Genomic DNA, 12,088 nt, shown 5'->3' on the forward strand with positions numbered 1-12,088 from the left:
AAACTGCTGAAAATACCAATATGATGCACTCGATATAAATATTTTCCAAAAATTTACTGTGGTATTCTTACACTACAGAACACTGCAATTTGGGAACTCACTAAATGAACAGTAAATGATAATCAGGAACAACAACCTATTTACTGTCATATATTTTAAGTGACAAAGGTATTCTGCCTATACCAGTGTACAATAAATGATTGATTACAAAAACACGAGGATACACAAAAGAAAAAACAGTAGCTTACTTCAATTCGGACATGTTGTCCCACGTTTGGTGAAGACCAGGCCTACTCTTTCTTTCCCATTCAATGAAACATCAACCCCTCCCCCAAAAACCATCATCTATCCCTCCCAAGTTACTTGAACTCCCTTTTATGTGATGTTCTTCTTCCCTCTTTTCTGTTGCCCCTCTTTCCTGCACTGTTATCTGCTATTTAGTATACGTAAGACTGTTTTTTAATGTTCACATACTGGATATGTGCATTTTATACATAATGAGTGTGCACATAAGGCATGGCAAAGAGTGTGAGAGTTCAAGAGATGAGCTTGTCTTCACATACCAATTTTTGTATCTTTCACTTTTCACCTACACTGGTACCTCTCTGAAACCACTAGATAACCTTCTTCAAATGTTAACTTACATCCTTGTAGAACATGTGTATGGCCGTGGCCTGAGTGAGTGGGCCGAGGCAGTCAGTGTTGAACAGGGTTTCCCCTGCAGCATGCAATACAAGCCTGTTGAGCGAGATATGAAAGTGTTCTGGCAGCAAGCATTTCGGGAGGTGCATGCAGTTGGCAATAACAGCGCCCAACGGATCATGAACTTGCACCACAGATTAGTTTGTGTTTCTTGTGCCTGCAATGAGCCACGTGTACATTGAAGAATTTATAACAGTGGTACAAGATAGATCAGGAATTTTGCAATATAGTCATGCTCACTGAATAAACTGACTATCGTAAAAGTATTTTCTTCCAATATCAAATCAGTGAGCAATGTGTCCAACTCCATTGTTTTTTTAAACACTGCAGAATTCTAGAACACACCATTGTACAACGAACTGCTACTCATGACACTACAGCACTGGCACACATTCTGACATCATCAAGTGTTCTGCTCGTGCACTCTGACTGGAGCCTAACACATGACAGACTGAACCCACTGATACGAGGATGCAAAAGTGGAGAGATGAGATATACTCCTACAGCACTGTAGTTTCTATAAAATGTTTCAACTCTTCAAACACAATAGTTGGAGACTAGCTTAGTTACAATCAGTGCCGGGCGCACAAGCTGACGTTACATTGAAATTTTAAGGCGGAGTGATCTAAAGGTGTTTCCTGTCCCTGTATTAAAGTATTCTGTTTGCTGCTGTGCAAACTACGAGCATACTGTGATTTCCCTAACAGTCGATCCTTGGAGAATCTCCGAGCACTGCTTTCCTGTGCAGCATTCATTCTTTTAGCACTTGAAGAGCCACTAATGGATATACCTGCTTTGTTTTTGCAGTGTGTTCCGCTGTTGCCTCAATCGCAAAAGTTTGTTGCGAAAATGGGGACAATTTCAATGAAGAAGAAATTGTGATGTTGCTCAAAGAATCTGGATCAGAAATCAATGACTGTAGTCCTGGAAGACATGGTAAACTTATGTTTATAGATCAGTCAATGCAAATAGGTATCATATTTACAATCACTGTAGCTTTGACTTGCATCTCGTATTTTGAAGGTAACAATAAGTGTCTTGAAAATGGAAATGAATTATCAGATGAATTAGAAAAATGTGAAGCTCCCATTCGACAGGGTAGAACACAACAATGGTAGGGGACTCAAAGCAACTCGTTGCCTGGGCAAATGAACCACATTTGATCCCAGCTACTTGTATTTAAAAGTGTAAGTTTCGCCTCCTTCGTGTGCTGAAAGCTGTGGGGCCTGTTTATTGACAGGAATGTGAAAACTGAAACAAACTGCTATACAGGATCAATTATGTCTAAATTGGGGACACAAAATCAAACAGCCCCAGGTCACTTCGTGTCAGTCGACCTGCTGTGAAGGTACATGAAGTGCATCAGTTTTTTGTTATTATTCACATGAGCCTTGTGCACAAATCAATTATCACAGACTACTGGAGCAATGAGTTACTTTTAGACTCATCATTACAGACTTAGATCAATTTACTGTATGCTTCATGTGAATAACAATGACAATTACAAGGATGAGTCAAATGAAAACCTTAAATTTGTAATAACAAATTGAAATTTCGCACCATTATCCTGTAAGTTGGTAAGCGTGCAACAAATAGCATGCAGAATGGCCTGTAGGTGGCATCATAGTGCAGATGCACACATACTGTCACAGTATCAGTATAAAGATGGCTGCCCCACTTGCGACATGCACCATGGAAGAACAGCGTTCTGTTATTCGGTTTTTGCGTAGTGAAGGTTTGAAACCTACTGAAATTCATCAACGAATGAAGGTTCAGTACAGTGATGCATGTTTGTCACAGCAGCAAGTCTATGAATGGAGTAGGAAGTTTTCAAATAGTGTGACTTCAGTGGAAGATTCTCCTCGTCCAGGTAAGGCATAACGAGTTGTGACTCAACAGTACATTGCAGCAGTTGAAGCCATAGTGAAGGAAAACTGCCGAGTGACACTGAATGGCATTGCAGCATGTTTACTGATTAGTAATGGGTAAGCACACCACGTTGTGCATGATGTGCTCCAGTTTCACAAAGTGTCTGCAAGATGGGTGCCACAGCAGCTGACAGTTTAAATGTGAGAATGAAGTGTTGATGCTTGTGAAGAACGCGCTTTGAACGAGGAGATGGATTCCTTGCAAGAATCGTTACTTGTGACGAAACCTGGGTTCACTTCCACCAACCGGAAATGAAGAGAGTGAGCAAGGAATGATGCCATTCCTCATCACCAAAACCAAAGAAGTTTCGAACATCAGCAGGGAAGGTTATGCTGACTCTCTTTTGGGATGAAAAAGGCGTCATTTTGGAGCTTTACATGCCTAGAGGGACCACTGTCACCAGTGCATCATACACAGATCTCCTACAAAATCATCTGCAGCCTGTAATCCAATCAAAGTGATGTGGATAGCTGTCAGCAGGTATCCTTTTGCAACATGACAATACAAGGCCCCACACTGCCTGTACAACAGTTGCAACAATCAAAGACCTGCATTTTGAGTGCCTTCCTCATTCACTATACTCACCAGACCTTACCCCAAGTGATTTCCACATGTTTGGACCACTCAAAGACGCAATGGGAGGAAAGAAGTTCCGTTCTGATGAAGGGGTATGCCACGCAGTGCATGAGTGGTTGTGCGGACTACCAAAAGAATTTTTTTCTAAAGGAATTTATGCAGTAAGTGCTGGAGGACTTGCATTGAGCATGGGGTAGATTATGTTGAAAAGTGATACTTCTTTGTACCACTTCTGCACAATAAATAATATTTAAAAAAATATTTAAGGTTTGACTCGCCCTCGTATATGTGTAGGCGAAATCCAACCATGATGCTTTGTACAAAATCCAACCTTCTTGTGGTAACTTTATACTGACAGGCAAGAGCAGTTTTTAACTTGGTCAGAATCTAACAGTTAATAAAAGTTTATGTCCTTTAAGAGGAAGAATGTGATGTACAGGTACCAAGAACAAGAAAAACGTGTGGTATAAATTTTCATTCTTAGCAATTCCACAACACGCTATGTTTAGAAATGTGATGTGTATAATGGTGCAGGGAACAAAGATAATAATGCAGTTTCAGTAGTCCTCCATCTGTACAAACGTTTTCTATGTACGAGCCACATACTGTACACAGGCTGGTTTTATACTAGTGTACGGTTATTTGAAAGAACAGCAAGGGACTGCGGTCATGTGTGTATGAGTAGTGTTTGTGTGAATGTCTGTGTTTATGTTGTCTAATTCTGATGAAGGCCTTTTTGGTTGAAAGCTTACTTGTTTCACAATCTTTTTGTAGGGCCTATCTGTGACTCAGCATCTCCACTATATGGTAAGTAGCAATCTACACTTTCCATACTACTATCATCATTCCATCCTGGGTTTTCCATTGTTTTCTTTCAAAGATAGACTGATGAGGGCAAGTGTGCTGTTGGCACAGCACTGAGGAACAGAAGAGGGCAGCCAAAAGAATTCAGACAAAATAAACTAAGAAGAGGTCAAACAGTACTTTAGAGAAAAAAATCCCTGCAAGCACTTCACTGTAAAGACACTAGGGATGTGTTTGCCCTATATATAAAACACAGCATGACAAGTAGAGTCACCAACAAAAATTCCAAAGCTAAAATGGTAGAAAAGCTAACCCGATCTTATACTTGCTTATAATGCAAATAAAACTAGTGTTGATCATTGAGATCAGCTGGTGATCTATTACTTTGAATGACAAAGAAAGAAGTGGTCGAAGAAGGTATTTTTTTCATATATTTATGATGTGTTTGGTCAATTCCTACATTTTCTACAAAGAATTTAAGCCTGTATCTCACTAATGAACCAACCTGTTTACATTCATGGAAAACAAATTCTCGAGAAAGCAGATGACGATTTTAATGAAAATGACAAGCAGAGAGACCAGATTGGGGGGGTCTGTAGAAGGTAAAGTAGGATTGTGTCTATCCGACTGTTTCAAGCAATATAATATGAAAGTGTATTTCAAACAACAATCAAAAAAATGAAAAATCCAGGATGTAGTGTAACAATATTAGAGACGGAAAGTTGCTACTCACCATACAGTAGAGATTCTGAGTCGCAATAGGCACAACAAAAAGGTTCACACAGTTATAGCTTTCGGCCATTAAGGCCTTTGTCAGCAATAGACACACATACACACACACACACACTCTCACGCAAACCCAACTTGCACACACGTCTGCAGCCTCAGACAACTGAAACAACACTGCAAGCAGCAGCACCAGTGCATGATGGGAATGGCGACTGGGTGGTGGTAAGGAAACGGCTGGGGCGGGGAGGGGGAGGGATAGTATGGTGGGGCCTGGCGAAGAGTGAAGTGCTGCAGTTTAGACGGAGGGCAGGAGAGAAGTTGGAAGGGGGGCGGGGGGGCAGCAGTGGAAAAAAGAGAAGTAAAAAGAAAAAAAAAGAAATTAAAAGACTGGGTGCGGCGGTGAAATGAAAGCTGTGTAGTGCTGGAATGAGAACAGGGAGGGGGCTGGATGGGTGAGGACAGTGACTAACGAAGGTTGAGGCCAGCAGGGCTACGGGAATGTAGGATGTACTGCAGGGAAAGTTCCCACCTGCGCAATTCAGAAAAGCTGGTGTTGGTGGGAAGGATCCATATGGCACAAGCTGTGAATCAGTCACTGAAATGAGAGATATCATGTTTGGCAGTGTGTTCAGCAACAGGGTGGTCCACTTGTTTTTTGGCCACAGTTTGTCGGTGGCCATTCATCCGGACAGACAGATTGTCGGCTGTCAGGCCTACATAGAATGCAAAACAGTGGTTGCAGCTTAGCTTGTAAATCACATGACTGGTTTCACAGGTAGCCCTGCCTTTGATGGGATAGGTGATGTTAGTGACCAGACTGGAGTAGGTGGTGGTAGGAGGATGTATGGGACAGGTCTTGCATCTAGGTCTATTACGAGGGTATGAGTCATTAGGTAAGGGATTGGGAGCAGGGGTTGTGTAACGACGGAGAAGTATATTGTGCATGTTCAGTGGACGGCAGAATACCACTGTAGGAGGGGTGGGAAGGATAGTGGGCAGGACATTTCTCATTCCAGGGCACAACAAGAGGTAATCAAAACCCTGGCGGAGAATGTAATTCAGTTGCTCCAGTCCCAGATGATACTGAGTTACGAGGGGAATGCTCCTCTCTGGCCGGACTGTGGGACTTTGGAAAGGCTTCAGTGAGACCTTCAGTACATTTTGATAGGGACTGCTAGTCACTGCAGATGCAACAACCACAGGTGGCTTGGCTGTACAGAAGGGACTTCTTGGTATGGAATGTGTGGCAGCTGTCGAAGGAGGTATTGCTGGTGGTTAGTAGGTTTGATATGGACGGAAGTACTGATTTAGTCATCTCTGAGGTAGAGGTCAACATCTACGACGGTGGCTTGTTGCGTTGAGCAGGACCAGGTGAAGCAAATGGGGGAGAAGTTGTTGAGGTTCTGGAGGAATGTGGATAGGGTTCCTCACATTATCCAGACAGCAAAGATGTCATGGATGAATCTGAACCAGGTGAGGGGTTTAGGATTCTTAGTTTTTAGGAAGGATTCCTCTAGATGGCCCATGAATAGGCTGGCATAGGATGGTGCCATGCGGATGCCCATAGCCGTACCCTGGACTTTTTTGTAGGTAATGCCTTCAAAGGAGAAGTAATTGTGAGAGAGGATATAGTTGGTCATGGTGACTAGGAAGGAGGTTGCTGGTTTGGAATCCATAGGGCGTCTGGAAAGGTAGTGTTTAATAGCAGTAAGGCCATGGGTATTAGGAATGTTAATGTACAGGGAGGTGGCACAACAGTGACGAGCAGGGCATCGTGTGGTAATGGGACAGGAACTGTGGAGAGTCAGTCGAGGAAATGGTTGGTATCTTTTGTAATAGGTTGAAGGTGTTTGTCTATGAGAGCACAGATTCTCTCAATGGGGGCACAGTAACCGGTCACAAGGGTCGTCCTGGGTGGTTGGGTTTATGACTTTAGGGAGCATGCGGAACGTGGGAGTGCGGGGAGTGGTAGCGGTAAGTAGAGAGATGGACTGTGGGGACAGGTTCTGGGATGGGCCTAAGGATTTGAGTAGTGGCTGGAGATCCCGCTGGACTACTGGAATGGTGTCACCGAGGCAAGGTTTGTAGGTGGAAGTATCTGACAGCTGACGGAGTCCTTCCACAAGATAATTCTTGCAGTTCAAAATCAACGGTGGTGAAGCCTTTGTCTGCAGGTAGGATTATAAGGTCAAGATCAGTTTTTAGATAGTTGACTGTGGTTCTTTCCTGGAGGTAAGGTTAGTTTGCATGTTGAGGGATTTGGGGAATGATGGCGAGGCAAGGTTCAAGGTTAAGAAATTCTGGCAAGTTAACAGGGGGTGGTTTGGAGGCAGTGAGGGTGGATCACAGTTGGATAGAGGAGTGAAGTGTATTTCACTCAGTGAAAACAGTGATATACATTCAATGAACTACTTTTGTACATTTATTTCGTAATTATTATGAACTGCATTTACAAATTTATTCTCCATCTCTGAAACTTCTATTTTCAAAATTCTGTAAATATGTGGAGAATTTCAAAACAGCTTAAATAAATGTGAAGGTAAAGGATGATGGTATATATTTCAACAGAAAAGTTCTGCTTTTCTCCTTTGTCTTATAAGCAGGAGCCCTACAAATAAGATGAAAAAGTTTATGACTTCTGGGTGATTGCAATAATCACTGTGGCCCTACTGCAATCTATTAACACACTGGAATTATTCTCTACCCACAGCCACTTCACATGACAGAATATTTTGAAGAAATACAGCAGATATTTTCCAAAGTGATGACATGCTAAAGATATTCAGTGCATGCATTAACTAAACTGATTCGCTTAAATTCAATTCTGGCAGTGACCATGTTCCTTTGGGAGATGCCAATGAGTTAATAAATATGATTGCATACACAGGCTCCAAAATACTCTACTTCCTATGAACGCTATTCCAAATTAAAACATCTTGAAGATTGCTTCATTTTTGATGAAAAAGGAATTTTTGATAATGACACCAGCAAGTTTTTGAACCAGAGGTACATGAAACACTGGGTAGGACCTATGACCACAGATTAGAGCAAGTCACAGCTCACAGCAACTGGTTCTCGTTTTGACCCTAAGACGACGACGATGATGATGATGATGATGATGATGATGATGATCTCTGACAATACTGACATGACAAATAGTCTGTCAAATGCATATGGAATGCAATGTGAATATTATTACTAGTGTACAAATTCCTTCAGATCTTAATGGAAAAGCACAGCTCCAAGCCAACCAGAAATGTAGGTACTATCAAATAAACGCAGCCTATTAAACTTGATAACCCACTGTTGAGTCCTCCAACCACCCCTGCAGGACAGACATCCCTTCTAGCTCTTTTGTATTTTGGGTTGCATGCCCTGCACTTGAGGCTGCAAACAGATCAAGCCTCAGTGGCCATTCAGAGAGGTTGCCTACATCAGATAGACTACTGTGCCACACCCACCAGAGACGACAGCCCCAGATTACAATGACATTGCAGTGATCATTATCTCCAACAGTAGCAGCCAATCATGCGGTTCTGGTGTAGCAATCTGCACAGTGTTTATAACCTGTGAAACGAGGGCTGCCAAGGCAGTTGCAATTCTACTCTGGATCGAATTTCAATTGCAGTTACAAAGTTAACAGCAAGTTCTGTAGATTATTGAGATGCGAGTCAAAGACATTGTACTAATAAACTGACTTGTACTTGGCCTGATTTATTAGAGTAGTAGTTATAAAACACTGCATTGGCACTGTTGTTGATAGTGACACAGATCAACAGAAGTAAAGAGCACAATGCAACAGTGGTGCAGACAGTATTGTGACTCGACACCTACGGTTCAGTCATTATTATGAAATGTATCAACTGGATTTCTTAAAGTACTTGGAAAATTTATGGACAGCCATGCAAGCAGTTAAACTTCAGTAAACATTATCTGGACCTCACTGGCAAGGTGTTTCAGGTAGCAAAGTTATTTGGTACACGGTACATTCCCTGTGTTTTCTATATTCTTGTGTTATCTTCAGAATATCCAATGCTTATTTGATGGACATGTTGCACTTGAGTTGTGACACTTGTCGTCTTATTATGTGCTTACGAATCCTCATTGTGCATTTTGCTGGTGGTCAATGCATCTGTGGAAAAACTGAATGTTACTAAGGACTTCTTGTTGCACAAGTTGGAGGACCGGGACCAACAACACACACACACACACACAGACATTCAGTAAATAACACCAGTGTTCCATCCATTTGATCAGAGAAACGAACAGTGGACCAGTCACATGGACAAACTTTAACAACATTTTATTGTACCCAGAACTTCAGGTGATGTAACTACACATGGATTTCTCATTTAAGGCTGGTGCTTATGTGTATGGAATGGTTCCGCAAATTTTCCCAGATAAAGACCTGTGTGAATTGGGTTATTCAGATGTTAAGGACAAGTTAGGTGAATATTTTCAAAGTAAACTTCTGGTTGTGGTCGCATACTACAAATTTTATCATGCTTATAACAAGCCTGGCCAATCGTTTAAAGACTAGGATTCTGTATTGCAAGGCCTTATTCACAATTGCCATTTCAAATGTGAAAACAAAGATTATGCTCTTTCCTATGCAGATAGTGCTGAGAGAGAGATGTTAATTGTTCGTGCTCCAGATGCAGAATAGTGGTTCATGGACAAATAATTCAATTTCACTAATTCATCTAAACCTCTTACCAACAGTGACACTTATGCTTTAATTGGGTCTCCAAAGTTGCTTAAGTTGCATGGAACTCTGAAAAGTTACAATAAGCAGACAGTGTAAATCAAAGGTCGTTGTCAAGTATAAAAACAATCGAGTGCAAGCTCTACTTTTAGTGACTCAACTGTTACAGAGGCCAGTATTTTGGGGCTATATCCCTTTCAGTGCCTGTGTTTCAGGGTTCATGATTGGGATGCCCACATCCAGGTCATGGATGTGGATTGGGGTAGTGCACCATTGCCTTCTTCCCTGCCTGGACCAGAGCCATGGAGCACGCTCCATCTCCAATCCATTGGACCTTTCTAGGAATGTATGGGCTCATTCTGCAGCACACCCAAATGGGCTACCCCTATGTGGTACAGATTCACAAATGGGAACGTCCATCACAGCTGGGTCATTACAGTGGATTTTTGTTAGGGAAGGTCTTCCTTGTGCCATTGTGATGGGTCATGGTGTCCACTCTTATGACTTTAGAATTCATCTCCTCCTGTCCGGCCCAAGGTGTACAGCACAACAACATATTTGGAGATTAAGAAACAGCTGAACGTTACCAATGTAATATGACTGACACCCCCCTATAAGGCTCTACATCACTTTTGGAATTAGCTTGAATGCTTCTATCATTTTTGTGGCATTTGAAGAGTGTTATTAAAGCTTTCACTACTGAGTATGAATGGATGTTAGACTTGAGCTAGAATTTCAATTTGTGTATAGTGTAGCATGGCATAGTCTATTTCGATCAACATGCCACATTTTACCAGTTACACAATGTTTGACTCTCTGCCACACAAAAGGAACTTAAAAAATATTTGAGCAGCTATACAAAAGATAATAAAGAAATTTGGCTACGAAATTATTGGTTTCAACACACTTCGAAAATACTGTATTTTAAAAATAGTCTACTCAACATAATGTGCTGAGCTGTGGTCACATGAAAGGAAGTAATTCAACAGATACAGTGAGGAGTAGCTTAGTAATAGCATTATTCAACGTGTGTAGCTTGTAGGACATCCTACACATATCCAGTGTGTGACAACTATCTGACAACTTATTGGACGATAATGAGTATTGTCAGCTGTCCAACAAATTCTGTACAATTCTTGGCATCTATGTATGAACAGATCTTTAATATACAATACATCTCAAGATCACATATACAAGGCCACTTCCTGCACATTTCCCACAAATAAACTCTCATTTTCTGTACTTTCACTAGATTTTTATGTCTTTTTTAAAACTGAAAAATCCCTCAATCACAGTGTGACATGCAAATCTATAAGCAAAATTTGGATAGCTATCAATAAAATTTTATGAACATAAAGATAAAATTTCCTGGTGCAAAAGAATTTTTGTATAGGCATACAGGTGAAATGCTAAAACAGCTGACTGCAAAGACTAAAACAATGTCGCAAAGGGAGAGACTCCTAATTTAAATGAAAATGTGGGGTCAATTGAAGAAACAGGACTACATACTCTACCAAAGAATAAGAAAAGTATTTAAGAAATCAAATGTCACCTACTAATCAAATAATCTTGAAGAGATTCAAACCTTGTCAATATCCTGCTTATTTTCTGTCACATTCTCCTTTCTCATCCCATGTAAGAGTATTGGACCAGAAAATTCAGATGACTGCAGCGAGGAGGAGCTAGACCCATCATTCAAGCTTGAGGTGCTTGGCCCTACACTGCCCATGATACTAAATGACTTTGCCTTTGCCTTGACTTTTGCCAGTTCCTTATCCAATGCATAAAACATAAGTCCCAGTTTATGTTGAGTATCAGTAAGTTTCATTTCTGTAGGGATTGCTTGGTAAAAGGTATCATCTTTCTTCATATCTTCATAGAATGATATCTAATGGGAGAAAACATTAAGATAATAAAAGTTCCAAAACTTGGAAACATTATATGTACAGTGTCATCCAGTGACCTTCCTGTATTTATGCTTTGAAAATTATGAAAAAAATTACAGTACTTTTTACATAGGATTAAGATATCACATACTTGAAATTAAATTAAACCTTACTGCAATAAGATTAAGTAAACTGTAGATAATATATAATGTTTGCTCAAACATATTGTGGCAATCAGCAAACAAAACCACACACACACACACACACACACACACACACACACACACACACACACACACACACACACAGTATTCTTATCTACTACAAATTCTCTTTGGGCAGTCGAAAAACGTAAATGTCGTGTGGTTGAGACGAATTCAAAGAAAACAACTCATCTACAGTTTGCAGACAGTGATGTTCCAACTGAGCTCTTTGCCTCAAATAATTAAAAGCTTTAATGTGTCTGTGGTTTCTATTTGTTCATTCCAATGATGTGGTAATCAATAGCTGGTTGAAGATCATAGTTTGTCCATAAATTGTAGTGCAGTTCAAAACCTCTGTTAGGAGAGTAATGTTTGCAGAATGTAGGTGTCTAGATCCATGTTCCAGTCTATCACAAAGTTTATCTTTTCAGTGCAGAGAACACACTAGTAAATAATGAGAATTACATGCCTTCATCATTTATACCCAAATCATCACGCACTGCACCATTTGGAATACATTTTTGAGGATGAAAAGCAAACATGACAAAGTTTGC

The 12,088-nt window shown here is 40.7% G+C and overlaps 1 protein-coding gene across 1 annotated transcript in view; it reads right to left on the bottom strand.

Annotated features, from left to right (window-relative positions):
- LOC126233282 (baculoviral IAP repeat-containing protein 6) overlaps positions 1 to 12,088 on the bottom strand; it is a 321,293-nt gene that overhangs the window by 181,473 nt on the left and 127,732 nt on the right. Inside the window, exon 29 of the mRNA XM_049942854.1 lies at positions 11,031 to 11,333. Coding sequence (XP_049798811.1) covers positions 11,031 to 11,333 — 303 coding nt within the window. The remainder of the gene's footprint in view (positions 1 to 11,030; positions 11,334 to 12,088) is intronic.

Source organism: Schistocerca nitens, chromosome 1 (assembly GCF_023898315.1).
Source record: "Schistocerca nitens isolate TAMUIC-IGC-003100 chromosome 1, iqSchNite1.1, whole genome shotgun sequence".
In the NCBI taxonomy this organism is placed as follows: Eukaryota; Metazoa; Arthropoda; class Insecta; order Orthoptera; family Acrididae; genus Schistocerca; species Schistocerca nitens.